Source organism: Bos grunniens, chromosome 14 (assembly GCF_055505025.1).
Source record: "Bos grunniens cultivar Pamir isolate PY7600 chromosome 14, Bosgru_T2T1.0, whole genome shotgun sequence".
Taxonomy (NCBI): domain Eukaryota; kingdom Metazoa; phylum Chordata; class Mammalia; order Artiodactyla; family Bovidae; genus Bos; species Bos grunniens.
Window position 1 is genome coordinate 6288819 of NC_141178.1, and position 18221 is coordinate 6307039.

General features: G+C 39.5%; 1 protein-coding gene across 1 annotated transcript in view; it reads right to left on the minus strand.

Annotated features, from left to right (window-relative positions):
- CNGB3 (cyclic nucleotide gated channel subunit beta 3) overlaps positions 1-18221 on the minus strand; it is a 69590-nt gene that overhangs the window by 38130 nt on the left and 13239 nt on the right. Inside the window, exon 6 of the mRNA XM_086338140.1 lies at positions 14503-14589. Coding sequence (XP_086194266.1) covers positions 14503-14589 — 87 coding nt within the window. The remainder of the gene's footprint in view (positions 1-14502; positions 14590-18221) is intronic.

Genomic DNA, 18221 nt, shown 5'->3' on the forward strand with positions numbered 1-18221 from the left:
CCTTCTGACACTATTTGATGAATTCTGAGAAATCCATACATCTGTGTAATTCAGAAACCCATCAAGACAGAGGACATTTCCATCACTCCAGAAATTTCTCTCATTTCTTTTCCCCAGTCAGTTTCTGCCCCCAGGGGTGGCTGTTGTTTCAGATGAGCTTTGCCTGCTTTAGAATTTCACACAAATGAAATCACACATGTGTACATGGTTGTGTAAGATGTCTTTCACTCAGAATAATGTTTTTGAGATTTAGCTGGGTTTTTGTGTGTTTATTCATTTTTACTGCTAAGCAATATCCCTTGCATGACTACAGTACAGTAAGTTTATCCATCTTTCTGTGGATGAAACCTAGACTGTTTCAAGCTTTTGGTTCTCATGAATAGACATTCTATGAATATACTTATATATGTTCTTTCATAGGCATATATTTTTAAGTTCTCTTGGGCAAATATTTAGGGTTGGAAGTTTTGTTTTTAAGGTAGGTGCTATATTTAGTTGTAAAACAAACTGTCAGATTTTATCCCTCCAAACGTGTATGAGATTTCCGTTGCTTTATATGTTTAACCCAAGAATATGAAGTTTTAAAAAATTTTAGCCAATGTGGTGGATGTGTAGTGGGACATGCAACTTTTAAAAGTACCCAATTCCATGCTTTATGAGTGGACCTTGTAACTACCTCCACCTGTCTTAGTTCCAGTTCCAGGTTTCTGTAAATTTCTCACTGAAGACACTGAATCTGGAGGAGAACATTAGGAGTCTAGTCTCATTAGAAGATAAACTCCTCAACAGCAGGCATGACAAATAGGAGCTGAATAATATTTGTTAAACGCTGTGAAAGAATAAGTGGAAGGTCTTGCAAACCCAAGACTGAAGAACACGCGAGGCTGCATCTGTGATTATGTCCAGTAATCCCCATGTGGACTCCTCCCTGTCACGCCACCAGCTGCCTTTCATCTCCCTTCTGGTCTGCCGATCTGCTGTTCTGGAGTGGCTGTGATGCATTTGAGGGAGTCCAAATGTCTAGTGTAAAGACCACTCTTTCTTTCTTTTCCTGCTAGTGTCTGAACTGAAGTATCTAGGGGACCCTGACTTAATAACTTCATTTACCCTTGTCTCATCTTCCTCGTGTACAAAGGGAAGGGAGTAAGTTATCCCAAATTTCCTGAGCACTAAAGTATGGACATTCCGACTCCTTCTTCACCCCATCTAGAGTTATGATTCCCATGACACACTTGCTTGCTCTTTTACTCATTCATTTGATGATTTATGTGTCGGGGATTGAGGTTAGGGATTTGTTAAGAAATTTTTGCACATTGGGAAATTTGTATCAGAAAATAAATAAATTGAGGTATATATGGATAAAGGGAGACTGGGAACATTTCTGGATACCAAATAACTGGAGGAAGGAATGGCAAACCACTCCATTATTCTTGCCTGGAGAACCCCATGGACAGTATGAAAAGGCAAAAAGATATGACACCAGAAGATGAGCCCCCAGATTGGAAGGTGTCCAATATGCTATGGAGGAAGAGTGGGGGGAAATTACTAATAGCTCCAGAAAAAACGAAACAGCTGAGCCAAGGTTGAAACGATGTTCAGTTGTGGATGTGTCTTGTGGTGAAAGTAAAGTCCGATGCTGTAAAGAGCATTGCATAAGAACCTGAAATGTTGTAATTGGACATGGTCAAGCAAGAGATGACAAGAGTGAACACTGACATCTTAGGAATCAGTGAACTAAAATGGACAGGAGTGGGCAAAGTTAATTCAGATGACCAAGATATCTACTACCGTGGGCAAGAATCGCTTAGAAGAAATGGAATAGCCCTCATAGTCAACAAAAGAGTCCAAAATGCAGTACTTGGGTGCAACCTCAGAAACGACAGAAAGATGTTGGCTCATTTCCAAGGCAAACAATTAAACATCACTGTAATCCAAATCTATGCCCCAACCACAAATGCCAAAAAGCTGAAGTTGACTGATTTATGCAGACCAACAAGACCTAACACTAAAAAAGATGTCCTTTTCATCATAGAGGATTGAAATGCAAAACTAGGAAGTTTAGAAATACCTGGAGTAACAGGCAAATTTGGCCTTGGAGTACAAAATGAAGCAGGGCAAAGGCTAACAGTTTTGCCAAAAGAACACATTGGTTATAGTAAATACCCTCTTCCAACAACACAAGAGATGACTCTACACAGAGACATCACCAAGTGGTCAATACCAAAATCAGATTGATTATATTCTTTGCAGCCAAAGGTGGAGAAGCTCTATACAGGCAGCAAAAATAAGACCAGGACCTGACTGTGGCTCAGATCATGAACTCCTTATTGCAAAATTTAGGCTTAAATTGCAGAAAGTAGGGAAAGCCACTAGGCCATTTAGGTATGACCTAAATCAAATACCTTACGATTATACAGTGGAGGTGATGAATAAATTTAAGGGATCAGATCTGGTAGACAGCATGTCTGAAGAACTACAGAGGTTAATATCATAGTACAGGAGGCATTGATCAAAACCATCCCCGAGGAAAAGAAATGCAAGATGGCAGAGTGGTTGTCTGAGGAGGCTTTACAAATAGATGAGAAAAGAAGAGAAGCAAAAGGCAAGGGAGAAAGGCAAGATACACCCAACTGAATGCAGGGTTCCAGAGAATAGCAAGGAGAGATAAGAAAGCCTTCTGAAGTTAACAGTGCAAAGAAATAGAGGAAAACAGTAGAATGGGAAGGACTAGAAATTTCTTCAAGGAAACTGGAGATATCTAGGGAACATTCTATGCAAGAATGGGCATGATAAAAGGCAGAAACAGTAAGGCCCTAGCAGAAGCAGAAGTGATTAAGAAGAGGTGGCAAGAAATACACAGAACTATATAAAAAAGGTCTTAATGACCTGGATAGCCATGATGGTGTGATCACTTACCTAGAGCCAGACATCCTGGAGTGTGAAGTCAAGTGGGCCTTGGGAAGCATTACTACAAACAAAGCTAGTTGAGATGATGGAATTTCAGCTGAGCAATTTAAAATTCTAAAAGATGATGCTGTTAAAGTGCTGCATTCAAATATGCAAGCAAATTGGGAAAACTCAGCAGTGGTCATAGGACTGGAAAAGGTCAGTTTTCATTTTAATCCCAAAGAAGGGCAATGCCAAAGAATGTTCAAACTACTGTGTAATTGTGCTCATTCCACACGCTAGCAAGATAATGCTCAAAATCCTTCAAACTGGACTTCAACAGTACATGAACTGAGAACTTCCAGGTGTACAAGCTGAGTTTAGAAAAAGCAGAGGAACCAGAGATCAAATTGCCAACATTCATTGGATCATAGAGAAAGTAAGGGAATCCCAGAAAAACATCTACTTCTGCTTTATTGATGATATGAAAGCCTTTGACTGTGTGGATCACAAATAATTGTGGAAAATTCTTAAAGAGATGGGAGTATCAGATCACCTTACGGGTTTGCTGAGGAACGTGCATGCAGATAAGAACACTTAGAATTGGACATGGAACGACAGAGTAGTTCAAAATTGAGAAAGGAGTAAGTCAAGGCTGTATTTTGTCCCCCTGCTTGTTTAACTTCTATGCAGAGTACATCACGTGAAATACCAGGTTGGAGGAATCACAAGCTGGAATCAAGATTGCCAGCAGAAATATCAACAACCTCAGATATGCAGATGATACTGCTCTAATGGCAGAAAATGAAGAGGAACTAAAGAATCTCTTGATGAGGATGAAGGAGAGTGAAAAAAACTGGCTTAAAGATCATGGTGTCTGGTCCCATCACTTAATGGTAGATAAAAGGGAAAAAAGTGGAAATGGTGACAAATTTTATCTTCTTGGGCACCAATGTCACTGTGGATGGTGACTGCAGCATGAAATTAAAACATACGTGCTCCTTGGAAGGAAAGCTATGACAAATCTTGACAGCATGTTAAAAAGCAGAGACATCATTTTGCTGACAAAGGTCCTTACAATTAAAGCTATGGTTTTTTCCAGTAGTTATGTACAGATGTGAGAGTTGGACCACAAAAGAAGGCTGAGCACCGAAGAATTAATGCCCCTGAACTGTGGCACTGGAGAAGACTCTTGAGAGTCCCTTGGACTGAAAGGAGATCCAACCGGTCCATCCTAAAGGAGATCAGTCCTAAATATTTTGCTCAAGTTCCAATACTTCGACCACCTGATGTGAAGTGCCAATTCATTGGAAAAGACCCCGATGCTGGGAAAGATTGAAGGCAGGAGAAGAAGCGGGAGACAGAGGATGAGATACTTGGATAACCTCCCTCCAATCAAACTCCAGGAGACAGTGAAGGATAGGGAAGCCTGGCGTGCTGCAGTCTATGTGGTCTGAGTTGGGCATGATTTAGGAACAGCAGCAGCTTATGTTCTGATTTTGAGCTAAGTAAGCCCTTTCCTGCTTTGTCATATTTCACAGTCAGATGAAGGCTGCCATGTACTTAGTATAAATGAAAATAACCTCTTGTCTTCTACTGAAATGAACAGACATTGTTATTTTGATGAAGATTAATAGAATAGTAATACATGCCTCTTATTTTAAATGTTCACAGTGCTTCACTTACACCCTACAGTTGCTGCATAATTCTAACTAGGACAAGGTTCACAAGTCCAGTGATCTCATAAGCAACCTCCAAATTATATGTCGTCAGGAGCCATCACAAGGGTTAACTAAAAAAAGACTTCACGCTTTTGAGGTCAAAGAGTAATATGAAGTAAGAGAAGAGGCAGGTGCTGCTTTAAAACTGTGGGAAATGCAGGTGTATTAACAACTTCCCTTTACAAATTATTTATTATCATTTTATTTGCCTGTGCCGAGTCTCAGTTGGGGCATTTGGGATCTAGTTCCCCTACTAGGGGTCAAACCCAGGCCCCCTGCATTGGAGTGCAGAGTCTTAGCCACTAGGTAAACTCTGGGAGATGGCGAGGGACAGGGAGGCCTGGCATGCTGCAGACCATGGGGTCGTAAAGACTTGGACGCGACTGGGCGACTAAACGATAACAAGAACAATTATTTATACATAATATATATATACACATATACATATATATATAAAAATAAAACAGCACACACACATTTGCTACTTTTAAAGGCATTTTCTTGGTAAGGATGTGTCCCTGACACTTGGTAAGAGGATTATTGGGCTTCCCTGGTGGCTCAGCTGGTAAAGAATCCGCCTACAATGCGGGAGACCTGGGTTCGATCCCTGGATTGGGAAGATCCCCTGAGAAGGGAAAGGCTACCCACTCCAGTATTCTGGCCTGGAGAATTCCATGGACTGTATAGTCCATGGGGTTGCAAAGAGTTGGATATGACTGAGCGGCTTTCACTTTCACTTTCAAGAGGATTATTAGAGCTTTGGTTTTGGGTGAGAACCCTCCTGTCTAAAGGAGCAGAGAATGCAGGCTGTTTGGTAGTAATGCTGAAAAATTATCAAAACTTGCTCCTTGGGCTAGAAAATGACCACTTTTTTGTAATCTATCATGAATGATTAAGAAGAATGAGTGGCTTCTTTTTCCAAAGAGAAAATGCAGATGGCCTATCAGATCAGATTAGTCGCTCAGCCGTGTCCGACTCTTTGCGACCCCATGAATCGCAGCACGCCAGGCCTCCCTGTCCTTCACCAACTTCCGGAGTTCACTCAGACTCACGTCCATCGAGTCAGTGATGCCATCCAGCCATCTCATCCTCTGTCGTCCCCTTCTCCTCCTGCCCCCAATCCCTCCCAGCATCAGAGTCTTTTCCAGTGAGTCAACTCTTCGCATGAGGTGGCCAAAGTACTGGAGTTTCAGCTTTAGCATCATTCCTTCCAAAGAAATCCTAGGGCTGATCTCCTTCAGAATGGACTGGTTGGATCTCCTTGCAGTCCAAGGGACTCTCAAGAGTCTTCTCCAACACCACAGTTCAAAAGCATCAATTCTTTGGCGCTCAGCCTTCTTCACAGTCCAACTCTCACATCCATACATGACCACAGGAAAAACCATAGCCTTGACTAGCCGGACCTTTGTTGGCAAAGTAATGTCTCTGCTTTTGAGGATGGCCTATAGACACATGAAAAGATGCTCAACATTGCTAACCATCAGGGAAATGTAAATCAAAATCACAAGGAGATATCACCTCATACATCTTAGAATTTCTATCATCAAAAAGAACAAAAATAACAAATGTTGGCAAGGATGTGGAGAAAAGGAAACCTTTGTACACTATTGTTAGTAATGTAAATTGGTATAGCTGCTATGGAAAATAGTACAGAGGTTTCTCAAAAAAACTAAAAATAGAACTATCATATGACCCAGAAATTCCATTCCTGGGTATATATCCAAAAAACCCACTAATCTGAGATGCACCCCAATGTTCATAGCAGTGTTGTTTACAATTGTCAAGATATGGAAGCAACCTAAGTGTCCGTTGATAGATGATTGGTTAAAGAAGACGGACACATCTTTTCCATACAGACACAGTGGAATACCACCCAGCTATGACAAAGAACGAAATCCTGCCATTTGCAGCAGCATGGATACACTTGGAGGGTGTTATACTAAGTGAAATGGATCAAAGGCAAATACTGTATGATATCATTTCTATGAGGAATTGAAAAAAATACAACCAACTAGTGAATATAACAAAAAAGAAGCAGACTCACAGACATAGAGGACAAACTAGGGGTTTCCAGTGGAGTGAGGGAGGGAAGGAGGGGCAATGTGGGGACAGGGAATTGAGAAGTACAAGCTATTACATATAAAATAAGCATAAGAATATATTGTACAATGTGGGGAATATAGTCAATATTTTACAATAACTATAAATGGAGCACAACCTTTAAAAATTATGACTCACTGTATTGTACATCTATAACTTACATAATATTGTACAGCAACTATAACAATAAAAATTTTTGTAAAAGGATGAGTAGCTTCTAATTCTTTGGTACAAGGTTCCATTTGCATCTCCTAATACAAGCTTATTAATGAGGTTCTCAAATCTTTTATCTTTACTGTCTTTGGTGCTCGATCGGTTAATAGTTGTGTGTTGATGTCTCAGACTTTGATGGTGTGTTTGCCAGTTTCTCTTCCTTCTAGTAATTTTTGCTCTGCAAGTTTCTTTGACTCACTGTAACTATTTTGCATTAGGTGCATTACACATTTAGAACTGGGAAATACTGATGGTGAATCGAAACTATTACCATTATATGGTGACTTAATTTTTCCCTAAAATAATTTTTGTTTCGAAGTCTATTTTGACTGATATAGTTTGATAATCTCTTTCAGCTGGTGAATTTAGTCCATACTAACTTATTCTGCTTACTGATATATTTTATCAGTAAGAATTGATGCTTTTGAACTGTGGTGTTGGAGAAGACTCTTGAGAGAGTCCCTGGACTGCAAGGAGATCCAACCAGTCCATCCTAAAGGAGATCAGTCCTGGGTGTTCTTTGGAAGGAATGATGCTAAAGCTGAAACTCCAGTACTTTGGCCACCTCATGCGAAGAGTTGACTCATTGGAAAAGACTCTGATGCTGGGAGGGATTGGGGGCAGGAGGAGAAGGGGACGACAGAGGATGAGATGGCTGGGTGGCATCACCGACTCGATGGACATGAGTCTGAGTAGACTCTGGGAGTTGGTGATGGACAGGGAGGCCTGGCATGCTGCAGTTCATGGAGTTGCAAAGAGTCGGACATGACTGAGCGACTGAACTGAACTGAACTAATATATTTTAAATTGTTTTAGCATCTCACCATTTTTTTTCTTCTAATGATTAAGAATTTATCCTCTCTATTTCTATTCTTTACTGATAATCTTACCACTCAACTCCAGCTTCAGGACACATAATTTTTTTTTAGATTTCAGAGATTCCTTTTACTTTCTAAAGAATTTAGCAATCGTTGGGAACTGTTGTAATATGTTATATAGAAATGTGTCTTATAACAAGTAATTACAATACCTAATACAACAAACATTTCAAGTAGGTTATCTTCTTGTATTTTAGTGAGAGGGCATTTTGAATATCTGGTCTACACTATAGCTGGAATTAGATGTCTAAAATATTAGCACACTTTAGCTTTAGCTTCTTATGGGTCAAAGCTGAGGTTTCTTTCTTCTTACTATAATAATATAAATTTAATTGCTCCTTTCTTTTTTCTTTCCTTTCTCTCTCTTTCATACACTCAGTATATGTTAGGTATTTAAAGAAGGCGAGAAGGAAGAGAAAGACTGAAGAAACTCCCTTCTTGTCTTCTCTAAGACCTGCATATACTAAGCGTGTGCTGTATACTTAATATTCTAAGCACTGAGAGCAAGACATATTCTCTAAAAATGCTGCAGAGAGGCATCCAGGGATGAAGAGAGAAATAGCTCTCCTCTTTCTAGACGGCAGAAAATTTTCTAATTTGAGTAAAACAGTAATCAGACTCATGCATCTGATGATATTGAATTATATACTTCTAGACAATATTTTGGAGAAGGCAATGGCACCCCACTCCAGTACTCTTGCCTGGAAAATCCCATGGATGGAGGAGCCTGGTAGGCTGCAGTCCATGCTAAGGTTCAGACATGACTGAGCGACTTCACTTTCACTTTTCACTTTCATGCATTGGAGAAGGAAATGGCAACCCACTCCAGTGTTCTTGCCTGGAGAATCTCAGGGATGGGGGAGCCTGGTGGGCTGCCTTCTATGGGGTTGCACAGAGTTGGACACGACTACAGCGACTTAGCAGCAGCAGCAGCAGACAATATTTAATATAGTTGGTATCTTAATCAGTTTTCTATATAGTTATATTAAGCTGAATACATATGTAGTTTCTAAAGGAAATTACTTATAGATTTGGTTATAAACTTTCTTCTGTTGCTGTGTGTGTGTGTGTAGTTCCCCAGTCAGTGGGCCCTATGACTTTAAATTTTTAAAATTAGTTCTGGCTAAAAGTTCAAAAAATGTTGTTACCATCCCTCATTCAGATCCTGCTCACTCTAGCTGGTGTGTAATTCCGTGAGTTATCTTTCCTCCCTCCTGTAATTGCTTTCCTTCCCAAGGCTGCTGTGAGTTGCCCTTCAAAATCATGCTGGGACCCGCTATTTTCCAGTAAGGACATTGCCTTACAGTATGCTCAAACTCATTTCACTGGAGCAGAAAGTCAGTGGCGGCCACTTTATGCCAGGCCTTTATATCTACCAAAAATTTCACTATTAAATAACTCAGCTGCCATTATTGAGTTGTGATTCTACTGCACCAAAATTTTCAGATAATCTCTTTTAATCTCGGAGTACTTGCACGTCTAATTATCAAGTTTAGTTTATGATCCTTGTTTAAACTTTATCCTAAGTTTAGTTTATGATCTGTAAGCGTTTAATTGAGTTAGTGGTTATAGCTGACTCATAACCCATAAAACCCTTCAGTGGTAAACTAATTAGTCATTGCACCTGCCTTCCAAATAATTAACATTGTTCATTACTAACACTGGCGTTGGAGTTATTAAAAGTTACTTTACCACTCCGTTATCTATAGCAGAGGCTTCCCAACTTCTCTGATCTTGATCCAGAGTAAGAAATGAATTTTACAGGTCAACTCAGGACACACACACACACACCCCCACACATACACAAACACGGACGTGAATGCACACACACACGCACACAGATGCACACACACACATGCACACACACACACAAGCACACGCACACACACACAGATGCACACATGCACGCGCACACACAACACACCCCTACTAGGAATGACAGCCTGTTTTCTACTCTGTCATCCTCTATTCATTCTACCCTCTCTCACTCAAAAGCATACTGACTTCCTACAGAGTTTTTACTGTCCACTAATGGACCGTGCTTTACAGTTTCAAAAACTGGCTTACGAAAACTCCCACTGGAACAGAAGTTAAGAAGAGTCAGTAAAAGTTTCCTTCAAAAGGAACGCTTACCCTGCACGCAGACGTAGAGAACAGACTTGTGAACACGGGAGGGAAGGAGAGGGCGGGGTGAACTGAGCGCAGGAGTGAGATATACACGTTACTATGCGCGCAATAGACGCTCCTAGCTCCTGGGAGGCGGCTGTGGCACAGAGGCGCTTAGCCTGGTGCTCTGTGATGACCTGGGGGTGCACGCAGTAGACGCTCCTAGCTCCTGGGAGGCGGCTGTGGCACAGAGGCGCTCAGCCTGGTGCTCTGTGATGACCTGGGGGTGGGGTGAGGCTGGACGGGGGAGGTTCAAGAGGGAGGGGTTAGATGTACACTCGTGGCTGATCCACACTGCTGTACAGCAGAGCCGACCCAACATTGTAAAGCAATCATCCTCCAATCAAAAATAAATAAAAAAATAAAAATAAATAAAACTCACTTGTTTCCCTCACCATCATACACCCATCTGGTACTTCCAATTCCTTCATAGTTTGAAGCCCAGTAATACATACAAGCATTAATGTGCAGCGTAAACAGCAAGTATCCAGTTGTTCGAATTACTCTGTCAACGAGAAGAAGTGCAAAGTGAGGCTCGTGTTGTTTCTGGAATACAGCCTATTTTAACATTTTCTTTTTCTTAAAGTCTCTGCTGAATCTCCTTGCTTTAAATTTGTGAACTGTTAGCTCTCATTAGTACAGTATAAAATGATGCTGCCATCACAGGTTTTCAGGCTTCAGTCTCTTGACTGGGACTGACAGAGTGGAAAAAAAACCTCTTCTCTTCTCACAGATGGCATGAGTCAGTTCCCTGAAAGACATGTCTCCAGGGTCACCTCTCCAGTCTGAGTTCCATAAAATACACCATGCTGATTTCACTGGGTATCTCAGAAAAGCTCATGGGACTTCATGCTACAGTTGACTGACTAGAGGTCCCTGGGCAAGTTAAGTTCAGAACAGCGAATGAATGAAAATTCAGATTGGAATGAATTGTCAGGAGAGAGATGCAAAGTCAGCTTGGAAAAACACATTTCTCTGACCTTGTTCTGAGGGAAGCAGGTAATATGCCCTCTTTTTTTTTTGTCAGGTATTCTTCTAAATCTAAGTTTCATACTTTCATCTCACTTTGAAGTGTTCAGATCTGTTTTAGAACATAACCCAATATTCTACATAGCCCCAAATCTGAGATTATTCCTTACTCTCTTGCAGGGAGGCCATATTCGTCCCCAATTCTGTCTAAAATGTCATAGCACTGCGCTCTCTCCCAGCCCCAAAGTACACTGAGTTATACTTTACCTGTAAATGTACGCCTTGTTCATTATAGACTCGAGGTGATGGTTAAACTCAAAAAATGAAGAGTACTGTGTAGGAAACAAGCAAAGGAATCCAAAAGTGTGTTAGTCTTAAATACATCTCTTACATTTAAATAAAACAATATGAAATAGACTTTATTTGCTACTGAAAATAATTATATTCATGTCTTAAACAAAAACTGAGATCTGTTTAGTGGTGTTTTCCTCTGGGCAGTGCATTTTAGCAAGGTGCCAAACTTATAGAGCTTCTCGCTTTTTTTTCATTTCTACTCTCTAGTTATGTCTTATTTGTAATGCTTTTAGAAAATCAAGCTTAAAAACATTTCTTTCCTTTTTTCTTTTTAAAGCATATAGTGGAACTTTGTTTCACAATAATTAAAAATCACACCTCCCTTCAAAATATAGGTAAAATAGGAGAAGAATAATAAAATACATTCAAGTCACAAACAGGTGTTAAGTCCTGGTGCTCAACACTGGCATTACATATAAGCAAGCTGCATTAAATGTGTATTTATTTCAACAAAATTTAAAGTCCAGTAACTGTTAGCATTGTTTTCTATCCTTGACGCTGTTCAAAGATACAGTGGGTTTAGATGCGTCTGAACAGTTGCAATTTGCCTCAAGGTTTTCTTGTGCTTACACCCACTTCCATCTCAGCAGATACTCCCTACATGCATCCCCTACTTTCTCTTTTAATTTATAGGCTGTAAAATGCAAGAGCATGAAATCCAGAGCTGAACACCAATCTCTTCTCTTCCATTTATTAACTGTGTGACCTTGGAAAAGTCACTTAATATTTCTGTATTTCACTTTCCTCATCTGTAAAATGAGGACATCAGAGAACATGACTCCAAAAGAGGCTGCATGCTTACATGACTTCATGCATTTAATCATATAATATGCTTAGACTCATAGGACCTTACAGATTGGAAGGGCTATGAGAGGTTATTAAGTTCAAAGAGTATTTGGTTCAAAATTTCATCCAATGCAGGTATGACTGTAACAGAACATTTGGGAACTAGAAAACAGGTGTAATAGCAATGACTACTAATCTCGGAATATGCACAAACGATTTGTTTTTCTAGAATTCCTGAGTAGGAAACATCCATTCAGCACTCAGATTAAGATAATTTCCATTTGTGGTAACTTGTTTACTGTGCTCTTGATAGAAGCTTGCACAAAGACACATTTTAAAGTTTTGCTTAAGTGTTCACTGTAGAGAAAATTCATATTCTTAATTTGTTTTTTCATATATACTTTGGGGGTAGACAAATGATATTTTCTCTAGAGAACTGCACACTAAAATGACACGCTTCTGTGGAAATGGCTGGACTGTGGGGCTATGATAAGAAGATTAATGCTGACTTTCAGGACTTCCTAGATTTTAAAAACCTACTACAGATAGTGAGCTTTTGGACACCATAGGGATGCAAAGATGGGGTGTGAAGAGCTAGCATTTTATAAGATTTTATTATGATACAAAACTCCCCAATCCATAGGAACCAGAGACTCTCTAAAAGTTGCTCATCTGAGAAGTGGGCTCCTGAAATGTCCATTTGACACTAGAAAATTGATGATGGATGGCCAGCCCACCAAGCTGCCAGGAATGTTAAATTCTACTCAGTCTAGACCCACACCCTGTGGTCAAAACAGAAGTCCCTAGAGTAGTCTTGAGTGTGTGAGACTATAGAGTAACATCCCTCTTGATGTGGAAAAGTCATGAATGTGGAAAGAGAGCCTTTCAGCCTGAAGTTCACTTGCTCATCTGATGATAGTAAAGACTTTGGAGTCAAAAAATGTGTGATAGACTCCAGATACTGCCACTCACCAGCTGCGTGTCTGGACAGATTTTTTTAACCCTGCTTATTCTCATTTTCATCTCCAGAAAGAGCTTGTTTGGAGGAATAAATGAGACAATGAATAAAAGTTCAACAAAGTGTGTAGCACCGAGCATGGATCCAGCAAGCAGCAGTTACTGCTGCGTCAGGATCCACTCGAGTCTCCAGGTTATGCCATCTTGTCTTCCCAAAGTGTCAAAGAGATAATCGCATAAAACTGAAAGAATCTGTGGTATTCCTTTTAAGAAGGCTGTCTTTGGGAATGCAAGCTACTATTGCTACTATTAAAGATTTCTACAAAATTCCACATGCTGACTCTCCTCATTTTAGGTGCCTGATAAAGCTATGAGTTATAAAATATTTATATCTTAGAATCTTTATCAATAGGTAATTTATTAATACAGTTCAAGAACAGTAAGAAACGAATACCTTCAAAGTCTTTTCTTCTATTCTGCCCCCGTGCCTGCCTGCTAAGTCATTTCAGTATTGTTCAACTCTTTGTGGCCCTGTGGACTGCAGCCCACCAGGCTCCTCTGTCTGTGAGATTCTCCAGGCAGGAACACTGGAGTGGGCTTCTGTGCCCTCTTCCAGGAGATCTTCCTGACCCAGGGATTGAACCCGAGTCTCTTATGTCTCCTGCACTGGCAGGTGGATTCTTTACCGCTAGGAAAGGAAGCCCCATTCCTGCCCCTATGCATCCTGATTTCCTCTCCAGCCTCAGTTAACCATTTTTATTGGATTTTTTTTTGGTAGTTGTCCACTGTTTACATAATACAGAAACATAGAATATATTCTCTTTCTGTTGCAAGACTTAACATTGTTCTATAAACTGTTTTGTAACTAACATTTTTTCCTTAACTTTGTTGTTTTATCTTGGAGGTTGTTCTCTACCAGTTCACAGAAAACTCCCTCTTTATTTTTACATTACAAAGTCTTCTACTGTATAGAGGTACTGCGATTTAACTAGTTCCCTCTCAATGAACATTTGAGCTCTAACTATATAAATACTTTTGTTATGCAAAAGTGTTTGCATTTTTCTATAATTGTAGAATTTTACATGAGTAAGATAGCTTAGCGGTCATCTCATCTGACACCCTCATTTTAAACCCAGTGTTCCAAGCATTCAGTGACTATGTAATAAAAAGTGACAAGTGGAAAAGAATAGATTTATAAAATATTCATTCATAATTATAGCTGTATTTAGAAACACAAAAGCATTCCTATTTTAAAAATACCTGTTATGAGGTACAGACTCAAAACAACCAAGAGCAAGCGACTTCTATCAGTAGAAATAATGATGTTTTCCCTTCATTCAGTTTTTAAAATTTATAGCATTGATGAGGGCAGAAAAAGGGAGGACAGTTTTTTGGAAACAATTGGGATATTTTAAATTACTTGAAGATTTCCATTATTAGAAGAAGAAGACAATTAAATATAGTAATCTTACCTTTAGCATCCTATTTGTCCTAAATATTGGATTAAACCCAAAGACGAGGTAGAAAACATCAAAGGGCATTATTGATGCCATATCCAGCTGTTGGAAGAACATACTCATAATTATGATGTGATTACATAAGGTTTTGGACATAAATGGACATAACAGTGTATGTGAAAGTTAACTAGTCACTGCGAATTATTTGCTGTTTAATATAAAATTGTTTTCAGTTAGATATGCATGGTGTCACTGAAATGTAGATCAACACCACGAAAACAAGAGCACTGTTTCATAGCTTCTGGCCAATGAATTTCATTGTCAGCTTCATGCATCTGATCTTGCTAAGCTTAGGTGTTGCATTTGTCTGGAATTTTGTTGAGCTGTCACATGTATTTCAGAGATGGCATGGTTGCTACTGTTAGAATATATTTTAATAGTATTTTGAACTTGGGGTTTTTGGACTGAAGCTCAAGCTCATTATTGATTTTATTTGAAACAACTGGACATTCATTGTAGTGATAGATTTTTATATTTCAACCAGTTCTCCAGTGGTCAGGCTGATTATATTGTTGGTGGTACATCCAGATGCTTCAGTTCTTTCTACTGCTCTCTACTTTGGATCATATTGTTAACAACAAACAGCAGGGAGCATATCTGTCACAGACTGTACAGGCTAACAGAGATGAGAGGAAAGAAATCAGTTCCATTTGCAATTAATTATCAGTTCTGATGGGAGAAGGTATTGAAAGTACCATTATAGCTAAAAACATATTTTAAATATGTGATGTATTTAAATTATTCTGGCTTTATATTACCTTGGTAATTGTGAAATGACAGCATCATATTTGCATACTTTCTTGATTTCAATGATAACAATAAAAATTTTTATGTAAGATAATGATTCATTTTCATTCATCTTTATGTTATCTTGAAAAATAGGGTACATTAAAGAAACATTTAATTTATTTAAGATAATTAAGAGCAGTTAAGAATTTTCTGTAAGGCCATACATATGAAATGAAAAGTTAAAGTAATTAATTGTGTACTAGAATTTCAAAGCCTAGTGATATTGGAAAGAAATGGGACTGTCAGTTTGAATCAACCAGATTGGTTACCATAAACAAATGATTTACTAGAAGTATTGGCTTAAAAATGCATAATGTCATCAAACCTTATTGATTTTATCCTACAGATACTGGGCCTCCTGACAAGTTGAGAGGTGTACATAGAGTTACTATAATAATGTCTTATAAATGAGGAAGCAGGAGCATGGAATCGCTGATTTGTCTAGTGCTATTTCAACATCCAATTGCTTGAAGGCCCATTTGACTTTTCCATGCAGACAGTCAATAAGTTGTGCTTGATATTAACATATTGTCATGGATTTGTGTAGATAGAGATGATTTATTTCTCACTGAATTGTAGAAAATCGAATTAATGACCAACACTCTACTCTGTACAAGGAACTTTGCAAAGCACATTGGAGTTAAGATACTGTTTCTGTCCACAAGAAATTAACAGTCAATGATAGCATAACCAAGCACAAAAATAGGTATAACACAATGCCATAAGACATGTATTATATGTCCACCTGCAATGCAGGAGACCCCGGTTTGATTCCTCTGTCAGGGAGATCAGCTGGAGAAGGGATAGGCTACCCACTCCAGTATTCTTGGGCTTCCCTGGTAGCTCAGCTGGTAAAGAATCTGGCTGCAATGTCGGAGACCTGGGTTGATCCCTGGGTTGGGAAGATCCCCTGGAGAAGGGAAAGGCTACCCACTCCAGTATTCTGGCCTGGAGAATTCCATGGACTGTATAGTCCATGGGGTCACAAAGAGTTGGACACGACTGATTGGCTTTCACTTCACACATGACCTGTGGGATGTGCTAAGGAAATTCAAAAGAAGTGATCTCAATTAAACGTGAAAGTTTACACTTAGAAACCCAAATTAAATATGTGAGTTTATTTGCATTTATTCAAATTCAAGAAAGTGATTAAGAGTTTGAAATAAGCTTTGTAGCACTTACAAAGAATGTTAGTTCTCTTTGTAGAGTTCATCAAAGCAGTTTAGATCTTTTATGACTATGTCTAAGTCTGTGGGAAATTTTTACATAGAAAATTAGTTGGAGATGAAAACAGATCGAAAGAAATTACAATCACCATAGATCGCCAACAGGGACAATCTGGCACCTAAACTTAGATCTGTGTATTTTACAAAGTTTGAGGCCACTGTAGTGTCCTTGAAATGGGAAGTTGGAGTTCAGTCATACAGATTGGGTAAGCTTGGATCACCCTCAACTCTCTGCCTAATTCTCAGAGTTAGATAAACAATAAAAGATAATAAACTACCTTGTAAATAATTATTCAAAGAGGCAGAGGAATCGGAAGTCATATTGCCAGCACTTGTTGGATCATGGAGAAAGCAAGGGAGTTTCAGAAAAACATCTATTTCTGCCTCATTGACTATGTTAAAACCTTTGGCTGTGTGGATCACAGCAAACTAGAAAATTCTTAAAGTGATAGGAGTATCAGACCACCTTACAGTCTGCTGAAAAACGTGTATATGGGTCAAGAAACAATGGTTAGAACTGGGCATGGAACAAACGACTAGTTCAAATTGGGAAAGGAGTACAACAAGGTGTATATTGTCACCCTGCTTATTTAACTTACATGCAGTGTTTTTGTTTGGTTGCTAAGTCGTGACTGACTCTTTTGTGACCCCATGGACTGTAGCCTGCTCCTCTGCCCATGGGATTTCCCAGGCAAGAATACTTGAGTGGGTTGCCATTTTCTTCTCCAGGGGATCTTCCTGTCCCAGGGATTAAACCTGCGTCTCCTGCATTACAGGCAGATTCTTTACCACTGAACCACCAGGGAAGCCCATCATGTGAAATTCCAGGGTGGATGAATCACAAGTTAGAATCAAGATTGCAGGGAGAAATATCAACGACTTCAGATATGCAGATGATGCTACTCTAATGGCAGAAAGTGAAGAGGAACAAAAGAGCCTCTTGATGAGGATGAAAGAGAGCGAAAAAGCTGGCTTGAAACTCAACACTGAAAAAATGAAAATCATGGTGTCCAACTCCATCACTTCATGGTGAGTAGAAAGGGAAAGAATGAAAGAGTGACAGGTTTTATTTCCTTGGGCTCCAAAATCACTGCAGTGACTGAAGCCATGACACTCCAAGACGCTTGCTTCTTGGAAGGAAAGCGAAGACGAACCTAGACAGTGTATCAAAAAGCAGAGACATTACTTTGCCAAAGAAAGTCCATATAGTCAGAGCTATGATTTTTCTAGTAGTCACGTACTGATGTGAGAGTTGGACCGTGAAGGCTGAGTGCCAAAGAGCTGATACTTTTTACCTGTGGTGCTGGAGAAGACTCCTGAGAGTCCCTTAGACTTCAAGGAGATCAAACAGTCCATTCTAAAGGAAAACCAGCACTGAATATTCATTGGAAGGATTGTTGCTTAATCTGAAGCTTCAGCATTTTGGCCACATGATGCGAAGAGCCAGCTCATTGGAAAAGACCCTGATTCTGGGAAAGATTGCAGGCAGGTGGAGAAGGGGAAGGCAGAGGATGAGATGGTTGGATGGCATCACTCACTCAATGGACATGAATTTGAGCAAATTCCTGGAGACAGTGAATAAGCATGGTGTGCTGCAGTCCATGTGGTTGCAGAGTCAGACATAACAGTGACTGAACAGCAACAACAACAGATAATTAT